This window comes from Erpetoichthys calabaricus, chromosome 1 (genome assembly GCF_900747795.2).
Source record: "Erpetoichthys calabaricus chromosome 1, fErpCal1.3, whole genome shotgun sequence".
Lineage (NCBI taxonomy): Eukaryota > Metazoa > Chordata > Cladistia > Polypteriformes > Polypteridae > Erpetoichthys > Erpetoichthys calabaricus.
The window spans coordinates 246,872,678-246,893,607 of NC_041394.2; the positions used below are offsets into that span (position 1 = coordinate 246,872,678).

The 20,930-nt window shown below is 37.8% G+C and overlaps 1 protein-coding gene across 1 annotated transcript in view; it reads right to left on the bottom strand.

Annotated features, from left to right (window-relative positions):
- Positions 1 to 20,930, bottom strand: part of cdc123 (cell division cycle 123 homolog (S. cerevisiae)) — a 53,030-nt gene that overhangs the window by 27,057 nt on the left and 5,043 nt on the right. The window contains exons 3-7 of the mRNA XM_028813704.2: positions 15,319 to 15,379; positions 10,788 to 10,820; positions 7,488 to 7,583; positions 5,424 to 5,530; positions 2,759 to 2,807 (exon numbers count right to left, since the gene is read on the bottom strand). Coding sequence (XP_028669537.2) covers positions 2,759 to 2,807; positions 5,424 to 5,530; positions 7,488 to 7,583; positions 10,788 to 10,820; positions 15,319 to 15,379 — 346 coding nt within the window. The remainder of the gene's footprint in view (positions 1 to 2,758; positions 2,808 to 5,423; positions 5,531 to 7,487; positions 7,584 to 10,787; positions 10,821 to 15,318; positions 15,380 to 20,930) is intronic.

Genomic DNA, 20,930 nt, shown 5'->3' on the forward strand with positions numbered 1-20,930 from the left:
CAATAAGTACAACAGTAATGTAAACCTTGCATAATATACATATAATAAATATGCTACATATATTAGATACACTGCCTGGCCAAAAAAAAAAAAAAGTCGCCACCAAAAAAAAAGGTCACACGCTCTAATATTTCATTGGACCACCTTTAGCTTTGATTACAGCATGTATTCGCTGTGGCATTGTTTCAATTAACTTCTGCAATGTCACAAGATTTAGTTCCATCCAGTGTTGCATTAATTTTTCACCAAGATCTTGCATTGATGATGGTAGAGTCTGACCGCTGCGCAAAGCCTTCTCCAGCACATCCCAAAGATTCTCAACTCTGGAACAGGGTAAATCTGGACTCATCAGACCACATGACCTTATTCCATTGCTCCAGAGTCCAATCTTTATGCTCCCTAGCAAATTGAAGCCTTTTTTTCAGGTTTGCCTCACTGATTAGTGGTTTTCTTACGGCTACACAGCCGTTCAGTCCCAATCCCTTGAGTTCCCTTCGCATTGTGCGTGTGGAAATGCTCTTACTTTCACTATTAAACATAGACCTGAGTTCTACTGTTGTTTTTCTTCGATTTGATTTCACCAAACTTTTAAGTGATCGCCGATCACGATCATTCAGGATTTTTTTCCGGCCACATTTCTTCCTCGAAGACGATGGGTCCCCACTATCCTTCCAGTTTTTAATAATGCGTTCTTACCCCAATTTTAGTAGTTTCTGCACTCTCCTTAGATGTTTTCTCTGCTTGATGCATGCCAAAGATTTGACCCTTCTCAAACAGACTAACATCATTTCCACGACCACGAGATGTGTCTTTCGACATGGTTGTTTAAGAAATGAAAAGCAACTTATTGCACCAGTTGGTGTTAAATAACTTTTTGCCAGCTGAAAGATAATCGCCCATGCAGTAATTATCCAATAGGAGGCTCGTACCTATTTGCTTAGTTAAATCCAGGTGGCGACTTTATTTTTGGCCAGGCAGTGTATGTTATGCTGTTTAAGAAATGCTAAAGCTGAAAAGTAATGTATATGCTGATCAGTTCAGCACTTAGGAAGAACTCTAGCCTTGGAATACTTTGATTACTCATATTCTGAAGTTTTATAACAAGCACATCAGTGATCCTAAAACCACTCAAAATGGCAGTCTACTGCCAATAAAGGAAGAAGCAGAAAGAAAAATCTATGTACTGTATGAGTATGTATCCAAAAGTCTGCATTAATGACAAAATAAGAGTGGAAGAGAAGATAAAAGGGCAGGCTTGTAAAAAAGGACAAAGATATAAAACAATGGTAAAACTACAAACATGCACCTGAAGAAAATAAAGAAAGAAGGATGTTTACCAGAAGAACGCTTCCATATAGCTTAGTACAGTTATCTTCCAAATCCCAAGGTGCTAAGGGTGCCCTGGTCAGCACATAAAACCTAAGAGAGAGTGGCAGTCCGGACACAAGCGAGAATTTGTTGCTAAAGCAACGTATCTGTTTACACCAGCATTATTCCATGCAACACAATCGATGGCACCTGCCTCCTTAAAAAACAGATGTACCGTAAATGACGCTGGTGATGGAGCACAAAGACTGTATTCTGAGTTAGAAACAGATTGTGATTGCATGTAATGGGTGAATAAATGCAAATGCATTTTCTATCCACATAAAAGAATCAAGTGAAGGAAATGGCAAAAATTGCATGGTGCGGAGGTAGCAGCCAGGTGAGCAACAGAAAGGCCAGTTGCCAGCATGGACTTCTAAACAGCTTCAAAAAGTGAATGCAACGGTTTATGTGAAATCAAGTTAGCATTTCCTTCATGAGATGGCCACATTTGTTGTATCTTGTTAAAACAGTAAAGTTTATTTATGCAGTGTAGCGTCTCATTTTCATTTCACTTTTTCTTGTCAGGACGTTATAAGCAGTCCGTTTTCACTTTAATCCCAGGTTAGTGATACTGTAACTTGTTCTGAATTTTGATGATGTGGGCTGTACTAAAAAGGTCCAAGGGCTAGATCCAGCCAGTGGGTGTTCAGTTTGATATACTTAGTCTAGGGTTAGTCTTAGTTCCTGCTTTATGATGGAAATCTAGTACAACCTTTGCAAAACAGCAGCCATTACTGCATAAAGTCCTTGGTTGTCTGCATGATCTTTACTCTTACTCTTCAGCAAGACCCTGAGATGCCCAAGTTCCTCTAATTGGGTCAGCCATTCCTAGCTAACCTACAAAGACCACTATTTTGCAGTAGAGTACCACAACTATGTATTTGGAGGCATCAGTCCTCATTCTGACAATATTAAACTCGCCTGCAAAATGCTCAGTTATACAGGATATTTTGGTCTGATGAGATATAAGAATCCACAAGTCTCCAAACCACAATTTTTAACAAAATTTTGATGTTAAATTTTAAAAAAAAGGAGAAAAAATAGACTCTTGGTAGAATGTTGTGCTAACTTTAAACAGGCCCAACTTGGAGTGAAGAATGCAATACACAACGCATCAGTTTGCAAAATCAGATCAAGTATTAAAGATCTGTTCATGAACTAACAGGAAATTTAACTAATTTCAAATGATCACTATGATATCAGACGCTTTAGACAAATAAACCAAGAAGGAGGTTCTTATCCGAACTTCAGGTACAAAAAGGATCCAGGTCTTACTTAGATCTTACTTATTTTTTCTTTAAAAAAATCCTAGCCGAGTTATGCTCTAAACACAAGTCCGTTTCAATGTAAACTGCCATTTTCTATGTATGTGACATACAAGTTTAATTACCTCATAATTTATTTGGGGATCAGGGGAATCATCATTACACTGGACAAACCTGCAATCAGAAAATGAAACAAATGAGATATAGATATACACACACACACACACAATTCCCAGGATATTGAATACATTAAATTGCAGTGTGTGTTTTGCCATACTGCGTAACCAGAATGTCCTTATATAAAAATATATATAAAAGGTTTATAAATTGTATCTCTCTCTCTGACAACAGTTCCCTGAAAAATGTTAGCATCTGATTGAGCTTCATGAAAGTACATAAGATTTTTACTTTTTTTGTCTGTTTTCATCATTTGTCTAAGGCATGTTTTATGTGAACTTCTGGCATGAACAAGAACTTCATCTGCAGGAAAAAATGGCGGGAAACCCCTGAACATGATTGTGATGTTAATGCACATCCTTCAGGTCTAGGTAGAGTCAGAGAGTTTTACATTAAGCCTATTTGTCTTACACTAAATGGATGATTTACAGAAATTTTTTGGCATTGCTATAACCCAATCCAGACTGATGGCATTTAACAACATAGATTTTTATGTTTATGTAGCTGACACCTCTTAGATTAACCTTGGCAACAAATTATTTTAATACCTGATTATTCTTTGCATATTGAATGAAGCAACAAATTTCTGTTTGACTTTTTGACAAATTCTTATTTATCTTTTCTGCATGTATCAGTTCTTTCAAAACAATGGGTAGACTCTATAAGAAAGGTAATGACTCATTTTGACTTCACAAAACTTTAGAGTTAAAATGAATAATTTAAATAGCTGTAATGAGAGTTCACAAACTTTCAAGTAGCACAGAACAGCTGTTACAGTTACCTATCACATCTACTGACTAACTGTGCATTCTTTTCTTATCCTCTTCTCAGTCTCAAGCATGACCCTTCAACATTCAGTTAAGCAACTTTTCCTAAGAATCAAAAACATTTTAACAAAAAAATGAAAGAAACAGAATTATTACAGACCATTCAAAGCATGTAATCTGCTCCACTGCTTTAGGTACTACTATGCCCAGTCTTAGATAATTGCTGGTACAACTTAGTTAGTATACTGTTAAAATCCTAAGGAAAGGCATAGTGCCAAGTTGACCAAGGTCTACAGATTATTTAATTTTACAAGGACACTGAACCTTGTAAAGTTTTAGTTTAGAATTCTCATAATAATGGAGTTCATACTTTCCTGTTCATTGTTGGCAAGAACATTTTGGTTTGTGGATGCACTTAACTTGATTAATTTAAAGGAATTTAAATATAGGCTAATTGCTTTGGGTGAAATTAGCAGAGCTCAGACTTATGACTATGTGATTGCATTATGTGTGCAAGACTGTAAAAAAAATGTGTAAAAGAAAAATCTTTTTCTTTGACAAAGCAGTTAAATCCCATGTACTGCATTCTATACTGACACTTTACATTGAGCAAGATTCTATACCTAGACAGACAGCTATAAAACAAGCTTTAACAAGGCTTTACTAACTTAATTACTTTACTGAAACCTTCCTCACTCTACAGATCTGCAGGTGCCAAAAACAGTATGCTCAACAATAAAAAAATATTTAAATCAGACAATAGCATATTTTTTAAAATTATTATTTAATATTAATAACCAACTAATGGTATTTTTTTCTGTTAAAATTTGAATGCATACAATATACAATATGTGACCTAAATTACTGCAGTAAATGGCAGAAGCTTCCAAATAAAGTTTATTTTTCTATTTTGGCTTGAAAAGCTTTTAAAAGCCAACAAGTACAGTAATCAATAAAAAATGAGAAACTATACAAATTAAGTGAATTCAGCATAAGCAGAATAATTGCCAAGACGACAGAAGACTGCATTAAAATGAGGCCTTTTACACTAATGGTTTCCATTAGAAGAAGAAGAGAGTCAGTTCCGTTTTGTCTACAAAGTATTGATTAGTTTATTTCCTTCAAAAGGCACCTTTTGTAAAATATAAATGTTTTTCTCCATAAATGACCTTTGAACTTCTGGTATGTACTCAATGTTCAATGAGTCATGTAAAATACTACAATTTTATTATGACAGAATAACATTTATCAAATAAATGTTAGAAGAATTCCTAAAGTGTGCTTTGCTCAAAAACATACATACTCTTCTTGTGGCCTATTTATTTGTATACTGCAGCTGGACACCAAATACTGTCATATAATCAAAAATTACACTCCATATTCATACAGAAAAAAGTAGGGTGAAATGACACCTTTTATTGGCTAACTACATAGATTACAAATGCAAGCTTTCGAGGCAGCTAAGGCCCCTTCATCAGGCAAGGTTTCAGTTTCTTTGTTACACCTTGCCTGATGAAGGGGCCTTAGCTGCCTCGAAAGCTTGCATTTGTAATCTATTTAGTTAGCCAACAAAAGGTGTCATTTCACCCTACTTCTCCTGTATCAATCTATGGCTAACACGGTACAAAACTCTACTGCACTGCATATTCATGTTAAAAAATGTAATGCACCAAAATGCAAGACTACATTTCTCTGAGACAGGAAGGAAATGCAACTCTTCCTGAGCAAAAATGAAAAAAAAAAGCTTTTAGAACTGAAAAAGGCAATACATACATGCAAGATGAAGAAAAGAACAAAGTTTTGGTTATGTATTTCCATGGGAAGAAACAAATAAGAATACACTTACGGCTGTGTAAAGTCATGGGCAATAAAGTCTGAACTTTTTAAAAGTAAGAAAATATCACTGAGGCTCCGGCAATTCAGTGTACTGTTCAAAGCAATCCAATTTGCATCCTGTTAGGAAATAAAATCTGAGTTAGTCATATAATACACTATTAGCATTTTGGCTTTAATAATTTCTGGAACTATGTGGTGGATGACTGCATGAAGGATCTCCATACAGTGGCAGGAAAGAATATGAGGCAAATACACCTGGTAAGATGACTGATTGATGCAGAGACGTCAGCCTCAAATGAGAAATTAGACAATTTCCTAAGGTGAAGCCAGGGAGTCACTACAATACTGGAAACATTTATGGCAGTTATGCACTGCAAGAATACTGCCTGCACATTTCACTTAATAATGAGCAATGAAAATACTGCAAATCTGCAAAGGACTGCTGATAAATTTCATTAAGGCAAAAGAAAAAAAATGTTCAGATACTTTTTGTTTAAATCCTTGTGATTATACAGGGGATAAACTAGCAGCTTAAAACAGTGTCAGAATTAAGAGTACAAGAATACTTTTACACTACTAGTTTCTATTAAGTAAATGATACCCATTTTTATGTATGTTCCTGTTACCAGCTACAAAACAGACCAGCTAATGATCATTATACCATCATATTAAATAAACAAAAGTAAAAAAAGATATTTTGATTTATATTAAAAAATTGAATAAACAAGCCAATGCCATCCAAAGGAAGACCACACAATCTAAATAAAATTATGAGGATTAAGCCCACATTGTTTAGAAGTATCAGCTCTAAACAGACAAACCATCTTTCACATCAACCCAGAACATTAGTTATTACAAGAATGTAATAGGATTGACTTTTTTCTGGCCCACATATATTCTGCATGCACACTGTTGCACAATATTTTCCATTTCAGTACAGCTGCAAAGAAGAGTGTACTTAGGAGGTGAGTTTTTTCTACCCCCAAACTCAAAATATTATCGGTCTCACTTAATCCCACAATTTTACAATTACAACAAGCCAGTTCTACCTCAATAGTTTTATAGTTAAGGAAAATCTCTCAGAGGTACCAGTATATATGGTTGCTTAGCTTACAATGCAGCTTTGTCTTGCACAGTGGCGTGCTCCCTCTCTCTCTCTAAACTGCATCAGCATGTACCTTCAGTCACAAATGCCAACATTGGAAAAGACAAAAAGCAGATTTCTATTACATTTGCATACACTTACCCCCCAACCTCTCACTTTTTGGGTATTTCCAATATATATTTAACAAATAACATACAATGATGGCTTACTGAAACTTTATTTTTTTTAGAAATGTATTAAATTCTGCCACAGGTATCTAACACCTTTTTCATTAAACACTTAACAGTTTACCAGTCCGCTAAAAGCTTATTGAAATAAATAATTGGGATTTAGAAAGCTAACTGAAAGCAATTACTTAAACAAAAGGTGTAGAACTACATAATGGATTACATAAATATTCAAAATAAATTTAGTACACAGAGCATAAAAATTGAAATAAACAGACGGCATAGCAGGTATTAAATATAAATGCTATACAGTCTGTTAATACAAGTAAAGATTCTTAAAAATTACTATTTATGCAATGTGCTAAAAGAACAAACAGCTATGTAAAAACTTGTAACAAATACTAATACTGCAAATATAAATTACATTAAGTTAACTAGCTGATCATTATCCTGTACAGTAAACATGGTCGGTCTTCTTCGTAAAAAAATAATTTTAAAATCAAAGATTCAACACAATACAATTTATATTTATGGGAAACGTTTCATTAAAAGTCACCTGCAAAAAATTAATTTGGATTAACAAAGGTGAATTTAAAAAAAAAAAAAATTAAACAGGAATTCAATCACAGTACCAACTGTTAATCTCTGGATTCAAGAAAATGTTTAGTGGACAACCCATTACAAAACTTAAAAAAAAAATAAAGTCAAATTCATCAATATATTAATACAACCGTAAACAGCCCATAACTCAGATATAAAAATACTCTTTATCATAAATAATTAAGATGGCAAAGAATCTTACCCTTGGTGAACTCCAATTGAGTTTTGGAAAAACACTGCCACCTAATACGTTTATTGCTTCCTGCACCTTTGATGCAAACTCTGGAAATTCTGGAGCCTACACAAATAAGCATAATAACACTTAGCTCATGAATGTCATTCTTACAAAACTGGTAAACTGCTATGTAAATAGATACCTATAAATAGTAAAGATCCATAAAATGTAAACATAATGACAATCAGTTAGACATTTCTACTGAAAATGAGATCCAGAACTCTCCATTACACTTATAAAAGTACAGATCTAAGCTTTCTGTGAATAAAAATGGGTTAAAACATTTTTCATGTGTCCCAGTTTTACAATTCAGTAATATTTTTCAAAGCCTTTAATTATTTTTCAGATTACCCTAGGTTCTTGTCTATAAGCCAGACTCATGTATAAGCCGGAGACCAAAAATCATACGAATTTTTAAAATAAAATCGTATCATAGATAAGCCGGACTCATGGATAAGCCGAACGTACTATAACCTATAACTAATAGAAGGGAGGGAGGTCAGTGGTCTCACTCGCACCCATTTAATTTCTTTAAGGGGGAAGAGAGTGTGAGATATTGGCGTCTCTCTCACTCCCCACATGGCGCGGTTGGAGCGGCCGGAGCGCGTTCTTTCTGCTCTGGGCATCGCCGAGTCAACATGCGCGCGTAGCGGTCATTTAAATTGTGATTTTATATGTAAGCATATTTAAATATATATCGCAGATTTTTTGCTGGTTCGCGGATTTCTGCGGACAATGGGTCTTTTAATTTCTGGTACATGCTTCCTCAGTTGGTTTGCCCAGTTGATTTCATACAAGGGACGCTATTGGCAGATGGCTGAGAAGCTAGATTGCTTACTTTTCTCTCACTCTTGCGCTGACTATCTGTGATCCTGACGTATGGGGATTGAGCAGGGGGGCTGTTCGCACACCTAGACGATACGGACGCTCATCTAAAAATGCTGAAAGATTATCTTCATGTTGCTACCTTTTGTAAAGCTGATTCCTGAAAAGACATGCTGCACAGTGCTTCGCATACTTAAAAGCTCAAAGGGCACATATTGATTTTTGACTGAAAAACAAACTCTGTCTCTGTCTCTCTCTCTCTCTCTTCCTGCTCCTGACGGAGGGGGTGTGAGCTGCCGCCTTCAACAGCTTTGTGCCGCGGTGCTTCGCATACCTAAAAGCCAAACAGCACCATTGATTTGTTTGCTAGAGATTGTTTTCTCTATCTATGTGACATTCTGTGCTCCCGACACACACACCTTTGAAGAGGAAGATATGTTTGCACTCTTTTAATTGTGAGACAGAACTGTCATCTCTGTCTTGTCATGGAGCACGGTTTAAACTTTTGAAAAAGAGACAAATGTTTGTTTGCAGTGTTTGAATAACGTTCCTGTCTCTCTACAACCTCCTGTGTTTCTGCGCAAATCTGTGACCCAAGCATGACAATATAAAAATAACCATATAAACATATGGTTTCTACTTCGCGGATTTTCTTATTTCGCGGGTGGCTCTGGAACGCAACCCCCGCGATGGAGGAGGGATTACTGTATAAGCTGGACTTATGTATAAGCCGATATTCTATTTTTTCATTTTCACAACTTTTTTCCTTAGATAAGCCGCGGCTTATAGACAAGAACTTAGGGTACTTATATTAACAATATTGATATTGGTTTGATCACGGTTAAAGGTTACACTCTCATCTTCACTTGACCTTCTCATTTAACACTAGAATTACCAAAGCCTATGAAAAAACTTGTAAATCCATCCCACCTTAAATAAATTCACACCTCTCCATCAGCGTCTTTTGTCTTTTAAATGTGTCGATAAGCAGCAAGCAGCCTGCTATCACATTCCCCCACTGCCGCACAAAGTTTTCTCAGCTCAAGTCTGTTTACCTGCGTGTCAGTTGCTTAGAGTTGTATAAAGTGAGAAGTCTAGCAAAAATGACACCTTTTATAAATACTACATCGTTATTTGGAACACATGCATTTCATGTGTGTTCAGTCTTCACACATTATACACTTCATGTCTACATTTTGTATTACTAAAACATGACAAACGTTTCTGTTCTAATGATGTGCTTACATAGATTGTTGTAGACATGGAACACACATGAAATGCATGTGTTCCAAATAATGATATAGTATTTATAAAAGGTGTCATTTTGGTTGACTTCTCACTCTATACAACTCTAAGCAACTGACATGCAGGTAAACAGACTTCAGCTGAGAAAATCTTGTGTGGCGTTGGGAGGATGTGAGAGCAGGCTGCTTGCTGCTTATTGACAAATTTAAAAGACAAAAGACGCTGATGGAGAGGTGTGAAGGGATTTTAGGTGGGAAGGATTTATGAGTTTTTCCATAGGCTTTTGTAATTTTAGTGTTAATTACATGGTTTGCCCAGCTGCCTCAGTAAAATCTCAATTACTAATCCAAATTTTACTGGTCTTGAAATTCAACAGAATGCTTACTACTGCCACAACATTAAAAAAAAGCTAATTTAGCTTTTTGTTTTTGCTTACTTCATTTTAACTCACTTGACAGCTATAAACTAAAACTTTATACCCCAATCACCATTCCCAAACAAAATATTAAGTCAAATTAAGAAACAGCAGAATGAAAAAAGGAACAACAATCAGAAGGTCTAATTAAATGAGATATTTAACTACACAAATTGGTTTCTAATTTTAAAAAATATCTGGCTTGAGTGGATAATTGCAAGCCTTTAGAAACAGAACTAGAACTGTCCACCCTAGTCACCCTAACGATAGCTGTGGCCCCGGTGACTATGGACCACTGGTCACCGCTTGCCGCCAGGAGTCGCCCGAGGGACACTACACTGCGTGAGCAGCGAAATCGCCCCCCTCCAGCCACTGCTTGCAGCATCCCCAGGCCGAAGATGACGGAGCGGCAGTTACTGAGGCGCATGTGTCGCAGCTGCGTCCTCGTTCGTAAGTCGTAGGTCAGATGTCCGTAACCTGGGGACTACCTGTATAAGTTCAATGTTTTCCCAAAATTTATTTGACACTAGCTGCTACCTGCACTATGGAATAAACAACTATCTTTTATTATTATATTTCTTAGTAAAATATTATGTTAAAAAATGTGTGACTATAAAATCTTGATAAACTATTTTTCAACTAATAACCGCCAGGTTCAGTTCAGGACATACTGGTAGTGATCTGCTATTTGCAGATATAAAATACTATAGCTTAACTAGAACAATATTTGTATTGTCATAGTTGCCTTAGATATAAAATATTTTCTACAGATTGGTACTTACTGTGACAATTTCTGTTGTCTCATCATCTGACCACTACAATAAAGAATAAATAAAACACATTAAATTTGATAAAACTTTAAGTCCTCAACTATGAACTTTGATAAATATTGCAAATAAAAAAAAAATTGAAGTACACAGCTCCCTTCCTTTACTCTGCACGGAATTAGTTCACATATTCTTGTAAGAGAAAGTTGTCCATTTTCTTTGGTACACAAGACACTTCAGCTCTCAGGTCTGAGAGCTGAAACCTTTGAACACACTTAACATAAATCTCCACTTCAGCCAAAGAAAAATTGATCCTTTAAGCAACTAAAAAAGATGGGGTATGCAGAACCAGTAAAACGTACTCACTTACGAAGCAAGGCAAAAATGTAGCTTTTTTAAGGACTGATGGAAAAGTCTTGGAAAGCATATTTCCTGTAATATTTTGTCTAATAGGGGCATATTTCCTATTATACAATATATATATATTTATATATATACTGCTCAAAAAAATTAAAAGAACACATTTTAATCAGAGTACAGCATCAAGTCAATGAAACTTCTGGGATATTGATCTGGTCAGTTAAGTAGTAGAGGGGGTTGTTAATCAGTTTCAGCTGCTTTGGTGTTAATGAAATTAACAACAGGTGCACTAGAGGGGCAACAATGAGACAAACCCCAAAACAGGAATGGTTTAACAGGTGGAGGTCACTCACATTTTTCCCTACTCATCTTTTCTGACTGTTTTTTCACTAGTTTTGCATTTGGCTACGGTCAGTGTCACTACTGGTAGCATGAGGCGATACCTGGACCCTACAGAGGTTGCACAGGTAGTCCAACTTCTCCAGGATGGCACATCAATACGTGCCATTGCCAGAAGGTTTGCTGTGTCTCCCAGCACAGTCTCAAGGGCATGGAGGAGAGGAGGTTCTGTGATGTTGTGGGCCACTTTTTCTCCAAAGGCACTGGAAACATTGTTAGGATACATGGCATCATGGATTCCATGAAATATCAGGAGATTTTAAATCAAAACCTGGCTGCCTCCGCCAGGAAACTAAAAATGGGTTGTCACTGGATCTTTCAGCAGGATAATGATCCAAAACACAAGTCCAAATCAACCCTGCAAAGGTTAACGGACCACAAAATCAAAGTTCTGCCATGGCCATCTCAGTCTCCTGACCTGAACCCTATTGAAAACCTGTGGAGTGAGCTGAAGAGGAGAGTACACAGGAGAGGGCCTAGGACCCTGGATGATCTGGAGAGATTATGTAAAGAAGAATGGTCTCAGATGCCATGCTCTGTATTCTCCAACCTTATAAAAAGTTACAAGAGAAGACTCTGTGTTGTTGTTATATTGGCAAAGAAAGGTTATACAAAGTGTTAAACGCATGTTTCAATTAAAAGTCAGCTGTTTCTCATTTTTTCAGTGCAAGATGAACAGTTCTTCAGCAGTTATTATTTCTAATCCTTCTTACTAATTTTTACAAGGGTTGCCAATAGCAGAGGAGGGCAATGTATACATCTATATATCTCCATCTTTCGCTGTTCCCATGTAATAAATAAATTGTATTATTTTGTTTATCAAATCTAGTGTATTTGTTACTCTCTGAATGAATGTCTTGTAAAGAGAAAGCAAACCAGTTATTGACCTTTTTCCACATGAACAAAAGATCATAAATCAAAACACATCACTTTTCCAAATAGCTCCATGAGGCTATAATAAAATGAAAAGATATGTAATATTGAACATCATAACACTATATCTGAAGGATATTGGCAGTTATTGTCAAAACACGTGCTGTAAGCGGTGCAGAAATGATCCACCAGTTATGTACCTAGACCAAATCTATATATATAATTCACTAAGCCGCCGACAAGTAGACACCTATGGAAAGCGCGCAAGACAGCCACGCCCACCAACTCTAAGACCACTGGATACGACGACAACTCGCAGAGCCACGCCCACCAACTCAGACGCGACGCCTCGGAAAACACGCCGTCATTTATGTTTGTCTGTGGTAGAGTCCACATGCACCACTGAGCCACGTTGACTGTTCAAACAGGCATGTTTCTCGCGGATGTGAATCGCTGTATGCAGCGTCTAAAACAGTTTGCGAGGGGTATCCCATGGGATCCTTAAAACAATCCTTTAAAACTGAGGTTAAAACACAATGAAGGAAGCAGTCGTTAAAAACCAATAAGCCCTGTGCCTCTTTTTCATTAGCGTCTCACCTGCTTCATTGATGCAGGCCCTGCAACAGTCGAGACGCTCTCACAGCAGCTGACCTTCTCTGTGCCTGACTCCACTACTGTCAGTCGCCTGATTAAAAATGGCCTTTTGAAGGGGAGCTATGGACCCACTATACCACAGGAACACATTGCCTGCAAGCCTGCTTTCTCTCTCTTCTCACTCGCTAGCACACTGCACAGGGGAGAAATGCCCGCAGCACGACTCCAACCGGAAACCGTTTCAGCCACACTTCCACGCCCCTCGCTATGCTGTGAGTGTGATGATTATTTATTTAAAAATGGCCTTTTGAAGGGGAGCTGTGGACCCGCTATACCACAGGATCACCTGTGACATTGCCTTCACATTGTTTTCCTTTTACTTCTGATCCCGTCGAGCAGATCAGACACCCAGGCAAACAACACTGAATAATCAATAGCTGCAATTACTTTGCCCTCCCCAACTCCTCACCTGAGTCGGTTTCGTCTGTGTTCACCAGTGTTTCCCAAACTCGGTCCTGGTGAACCCCTGTGGCTGCAGGGTTTTGTTCCAACCAGATTCCTAACCATTAATGCCGGTGAAATTCATCCGGGATAAGTCGGGTTTTTCAAACGCAGCCGTGTAGCTGGATGTAATAATTCGAGATGAATGCGCGTCCCCGCGCTGAGTGAAAAGCCAATGTATATTGAGTCTAGAAAACATGATCAGCAAGTCTTTGATAGGCTGCAACAAAATGATGAAAGTACGGGCGCATTTTTTTCACACAAGCTGTGTGTGTGGGTGGGTTGGTGTTAGTTAGTTAATTAGTTACTCGAAGGATTTCAAGATTTAATATGCACAAGTGGTAACACTGCAAAAGCAGCCCAAACCAAAAAAGACGGCTGGCAAAAAGTGGCCGACAAATTAAACGCGTGTGCATTGTACTTACTGAAAGCAGTGTTACGGATTTTGCAAATGTTCATTTTTTCCCCTCTGCTTAAAAAACATTAAAAAAGCAGCGTGATTACGCGGCGTAGTATTGGTATGCAGCGTATAAAACAGTTTGTTGTGGATAATTTGCCTTTTATTTTTACACGAAGACAATTTCCTGTTAGATTGGCCTTTGCGATGACAATTCATATGGCACAGGGCCAAACTTTCAAAAAGATATGCATGTATCTGCCAAAACCAGTTTTCAGTCACGGACAGTTGTATGTTGCTCTCTCCAGAGTTCCATCTTTTCATTCACTTACTGTTGTATCCTCAAAACCAACACTTTTAGACAACTGTGACTTTCCGGGAACTGTTCAGCCATCAATAAATGATTATGCGGCGTATGCCTGCAGGAACACGTGCGAGCGAGTGACACACACACACACACACACACACAGGCGCGCACAAGAGAGAGAGAGAGAGCACTGGACGCGTAAGAATAATAATACTTCATTACATTGATATACCGGTGTTTTCAGTATTCAAAGCACTATCCACACAGGGAGGAACCGGGAAGCGAACCCAAAATCTTCCACAGTCTCCTTACTGCAAAGCAGCAACACTACCGCTGAGCTACAAAGCAGTTAAAGAATGCATCGAGCTCGATTTTGTTTTCACTTTTGTTTACAGCGATCGGGTCATAGATAGCATTATTGCAATGTTACTTTTCTTGGTGCCTTATTACATTACGGATGTTTCACATGTTCATTTTTTTCCCTGTGCTTAAAAGACATTAAAAAAGTGTTTCTCAACTGTGACTCCGGAACAACTCAGTACGCAAGCTATATTAAGCGTCACCAACGAAGACTCGCTACACCTTAATGAACAAGTGCTGAAACTTATCCCTAGCGACGAAGTAACTTTCACCAGCGTGGCCTCTATCGTCATAGATGATCTCGCTTTCAGTCACTAACAATTGTATGTTGCTCTCTCCAGAGGTCCATCTTTTCATTCACTCACAGTGGTATCCACAAACCCACCCCCATTTGGACAACTGTGTCGTTCAGGAAGTGTTCAACCATCAATACATAATTATGCGGCGTATGCTACGCCGCAGGTTGGCTAGTAGCATATAATACCAAAGGATCTCATTTTCTTCAGTTTTGCTAACATTTTAGTTATCCAAGACAAGACTGAATAGTATTACATTTCTGCAAACTTTCCTATGTTTCATAACCTGCCCAATGTTGGTGCCTACTATATAACATCCATCCATTTTCCAACCCGCTGAATCCGAACACAGGGGTCTGCTGGAGCCAATCCCAGCCAACACAGGGCACAAGGCAGGAACCAATCCCAGGCAGGGTGCCAACCCACCGCAGGACACACACAAACAATTGCTTAATTTACCTGTATTTCATTTTCATCTTCACTGTCATTATTTGCTGCTGAATGGCTTGGAGTTTCATCTCTAGAATGAAAGGCAAATAATTAGTTATTAATCTTAGCATCTTCACAAGTGTTTAATTTCATTCAGTAGAACATTCATTTCAATAACAAAAGAAAATGTCTCACCAGATTATGCATTCAATAATCTGAACGCTCGAGCACCAAGTATAATGACATTAGGCCCCCAAGCATTTGTTCACAATGTAACAACTGTTGTTCATGTCAGAGGAAATGTTTTTGATGTACCATTATTTTTAGAGCAGTTTTAGAAACTGTCAGACTAATGCAGAATAATAAACGTCAAGGAATGAAGATGAATATTAACAATTCCGAATAATAAAGTAAACATATCTAACATTTCATTTTATTATACATTAACTAGTCATTTAGCCCGTTACAATAACGGGCGCTAGAACAGTAGTGCATAAACATTAGTAGGAACAGTCTATATTAAATGGCAAGGGACCTTGACCTCATTCTGTTTGTTGGTCGTATTTTTCTTTGTCTTTCAGCCTTTCTTTTGTTGATGTTTACTTGCTGAGCTGACCGTGTATTGTGTGTCTTTAATTTTCTGTGACAATAATACTGTCTTGTACGTCCACTGGCTTGTACGTCCGTAATATACCTTTAATTTTCTCTGGCAGTAATACAGGCGTGCGCGTTGGTAATATGCCTTTAATCTCCTCTGATAGTAATACTGGCTTGTATGTGGCTGTAATATGCGTCATTGTATTATGTACCTTTAATTTCCTCTCGCAGTAATACTGGTTTGTATTTCCGTAAAACACCTCTAACTCACTCTGACAGTAATATCGCGCATCGTACCGTGCCCCGCGCATGCGCACTTCACCAAAAGCCCCGCGCATGCGCACTTCACCAGAAGACACACACACACGGACACCTGGACGCACAAAGGGATTTTATTAAAGAGGATATTAATCAACAATGTTTAGTAACCTTCATCCTTCCTTAGACAATATATACAGAAACTACTTGAACACAGAAGAAAAACTGTATATCCATAAAGCAGGCTTAGCCTTCAAAACTATCTTTGAATTATTTTCCTCTCTTTTTGACCTTAAGTTATATGTAACTTGAGTTATTTTTCTGCTTCTTTGAACATGAATTCATATGCATCTGTATAATTTTTGTAATTTAAAATACATTTAGTCTTCATTCCACATTAAACCATACAACCTTTCTTCCATTAAACAAATAATTCTAAACAAAAAAAAAAAAAATTGGTGTACATAAGAAATTACAGACCCATACATGCACAAAAAAATGTCTTTACTAAGACATCAATCAATTGCAACTAGTGCAGAATGCAGCTGCTAGAATCTTAACTAGGAAAAGAAAATCCAAGCACATCTCTCCAGTTTTGATGTCACTACATTGGTTACTTGTGTCATTTAGAATTGACTTTAAAATACTGCTTATGGTTTACAAAGCCTTACATAATTTTGGTCCATTCTATATTTCAGAAAGTCTTTCACCTTACACTCCAAATCGTAACCTTAGATCTTCAAATGAGTGTCTGCTTATTATTCCAAGAGCTAAACTTAAAAGAAGTGGTGATGCGGCCTTCTGCTGTTATGCACCTAAAATCTGGAACAGTTTGCCCATATGAATTCACCAGGCCAATATGGTGCAGCACTTTAAAAAAACTGCTAAAAACTCATTATTTTAACATGGCTTTCTCATAGCTTCATTTTAGTTTAATCCTTATAATCTGTATATGCATTTAATCATCAATATCATTCCTGTTGGCTCCATATCCGTACTAACCCCTACTTTCTCTTCTGCTTTTTTTCAGGTTTTCTGTGGCGATCTGCGCCACCACCACCTGATCAAAGCACTGTGATGTCCCTACATTAATGTCCACATGACCATCATCATCAGGTTATTCCATGTGAACCCTGTATACCATGAAGACTAATTGTGAGGTCATTAATGTTAAGTAGAATGTCTAGTGATCAACATTTCTTTCCTCGCATTTCCTGTCATCCTACTTTTACCCAGATCGTTGTAGACACGGAACACACAACAAATGTATGTATTCCAAATATCCATCCATCCATTTTCCAACCCGCTGAATCCAAACACAGGGTCACGGGGGTCTGCTGGAGCCAATCCCAGCCAACAGAGGGCACAAGGCAGGAACCAATCCCGGGCAGGGTGCCAACCCACCGCAGTGTATTCCAAATAACGATATATTATTCAACCTATACAATTTCAAACACCTCACTGCCAGATAAAGAGACTTCAGCATCTGAATTGACTTCAGCTGTCTCGGCAGGGGGGATGAGTGGTGCCTGCTGCCATTGCCGATCGACACATTTGTAAGACAAAGACACTGATGAGGAGGTGCGAAGAAATTTAAGGTGGCCCAGGATTACAACTTTTTTCGCAGGCTTCAGGGATTCTAGTGTTAAGTGTGAGCACAGTGGACTGCACCATATACACATTTTCGTGGTGGAAACTGAGCTGCATACAAGCACCAAAAAATGTGAAAATGCATGCAAGCATCAATTAGTGGCTGTGGTTGAGCGTGAGCAGAGTGGACTGCTCCACACTCACAGGTCTTTTGTTCATACAGGTCTAATGTAACACTTTGTTAAAGACTGCTACACTGGTCTTAAAGGAACATTGACCTTATGTGTGCCTAGTAAGAGTTCAGTATTTTTAAACCCAAAAAAAAAAAAAATTAAGCCCAAGGTTACTGGCCTCATTGTACTTCAAAATATTCCAATTCCAGGAGGAACAAAACCAAGAAAAAAGGTTGAGAAACCCACCATAGAAATATCACACCATATTTTATCACACAAATGTCTATAGTCTGCTGTAATTTAGCAATTATCTTGATTTCAGTGTTTGGTGAGAGAGACATTAAGCTGCAGAAAAACACATATGCAAGCATACCCTCTTTGCACTCATACACAAAACGAACACACCACAGGGTTTGCTAGTTTTGCTGACAGGACCACTACACATGTTCTGTTTTTTCCCCCTATTATACCATGTGGCAGAAGGCTGGGGGCCAGACCCAGCCAGGATGGCTGGAAGGACCGGGAGGCAGCTTATACTTCCCCTGGGCCACACAGGAGCAACCACCCTGGATAAGGAAGGGACCACGGGAACCGAGCCAGGAGGCTCAAACCTATAGGGGCCCGTGGCCACCGCCAGGGGGAACCCCGAGCGTCGTGGAGCCCGGGAAACCTGCACTTCCACCACACCTGAGTAGGTGGAGGAAGAATCTTCCGAGGACACCCAGAGTGCTTCCATGTGCTAGTGCGGCACTTCCGCCACACCAGGAAGTGCCGCCGGAAAATCAGCAGCAAACACCTGGAGCTCATCCGGGTGAAGATAAAAGGGGCCACCTTCCTACAGTCAGAGAGCTAGAGTCGGGAGTTGGTGCAGGACGCTGCTCCAATGACAGGAAGAAGAAAGGCAGCCCACGGACATTGGGAGAGGCCCGTGCTGGGAGTGTTTGGTGCTGGAAGCACAGTGTGTTGTGTGGGATAAGAAGAATAGAACGTGTGTTTTATAAAGCGCTGGTGTTTGGACCAGTTCTCACAACCTTTAAAAAACTTTTTACACTAAGCTCCTGCATAACTAGGTGCACAGAAGCTTTATGTGCTGTGTGTTTATACAATTGAACTATAGATCACAGGTGTTAACTGTTCATTTTGTATTAATAAAATGAAATAAAGTAGGCTTATTGATCAGTTACCATAAAAATATAAACTTTCCTTAAAATACATACTAATAAAATATGTACAAAAATATGCATCCATAACACATATGGCATAAAAGAATATAAAATGCTTCTCATTAAATTACAAGTTGTCATCTTTTTTATTTTTTAGGCAATGTACCTATTTGAAGCAAAGTTTAATTTAAAAAAATGCATTTTTCAGTATTCTCTCTCTCATATACAGTATATATTTGTTTTTTCACACAATCAATTAATTGACAATAGCAATTCAATACAGCTTAAATGTAAATATACATGTACTTATAGGTTTTGATCTTTTAAAATCATTAATTGTACTAAAACCTTTTTGCTGCTAAAATATGCATTTACATAGGTGTTTTTTTCTTCTTCAGTGTATCAGAAATTCGTAATTCTGGAAATGTATGTAAATATGGATTATCCTTTTAATCATGTAGTACTTGTTTCTTAACAAAACATAGGTCATATGACACACAGCAACAAATAATAAACACAGTACAAATCTTTAAAACAGCAACAAATGTATCAAATGTTCATAAGTTGTTTATCAAGAAGACACAAGACTAACATGCAACTGGTTTATAAGTAAAACATACATTTGACTAACATGTAACTGGTTTATAAGTAAAACATACATTTGCAGTTAAGCTAACAATCCTATTGTTTACTAAGCAGCAGTTTCAAATTCTTCTTTAATTCGTTTCACAATTAAAAATTTAAGCTGCTGCGGTGGGCTGGCGCCCTGCCCGGGGTTTGTTTCCTGCTTTGCGTCCTGTGTTGGCTGAGTTTGGCTCCAGCAGACCCCCGTGACCCTGTAGTTAGGATATAGCAGGTTGGATAATGGATGGAAATTTAAGCTGCTGCACTTAAAACAAGCATGCAGTCCAAACTGAAACTAAAAATGTCTGAATACATTAAAGTAGCTTTTCTTACTGCACCGGAGGACGACTTCTCTGATTCCTTTATCTCAGCCTGAGATTATTATTCCACTTTCTTTAATGTAAAGGCTAATATTCCACTATTCCAATAACCTCTTGTTCTCTGCTATATGGAAGAATCTGTACTGCTAAAACAAGCTTTACTTACTGCTCTTTGTTTATGCATCAGGACATTTGCTGCCAAAAACAAAACAAAAAAAGAGTACTGAAACTACATTACCGTAAAGTTTAGAAAAGTGGAGGCTGAAACATTAAACTTTTGTGAATGGCCGATTGAGTCTTTTTTGGAGAAAACTGGCCAATATGAAACAGCAGCAGATCAATCGGAGCATCCTTAAATTTAAAACAATGTTAGCAGTAACCAAGATCATGCTCCATTTTGCAGCATTAGGATTATATAAGTGATGGGCCCGAAGGTACCACATTTTAGAGGGTGTTGGCTTAAAAACATTTGGGAACCACTGATCTATGCCACTCAAAACCACAAAAACTCAGATGGTTCCTTTAGGAAGAAAGACCTTGTGATACATCCATGCCTCCGTGTGTCTGCTTGTACATTTCATTATTTTATTTCCAATAGATTCAAGATTGTGCTGTATAATTTGCATCCTGTGAATTATTACTGTTCCAAGCTGGGGTTGAATTTAAGATACCTTTCATCACACTATAGTCTGAAGAGGAATAATGCTTAAAAAACATTTAACCAGCCACATAATCAGCATAGGAGTTGAGCAATACAAAGTTAGACTCAAAAGAACACACATATTTGCAGTGTTGCTTAGAACTCAGTCTGGAAGGCATGCCTGAAAAAATGTTTCTGGTAAAATAAATGAAGAGAGATAAAATATATTAACAATAAAGTCCTGACCTACACTTAAACACACATTCTGAAATAACAA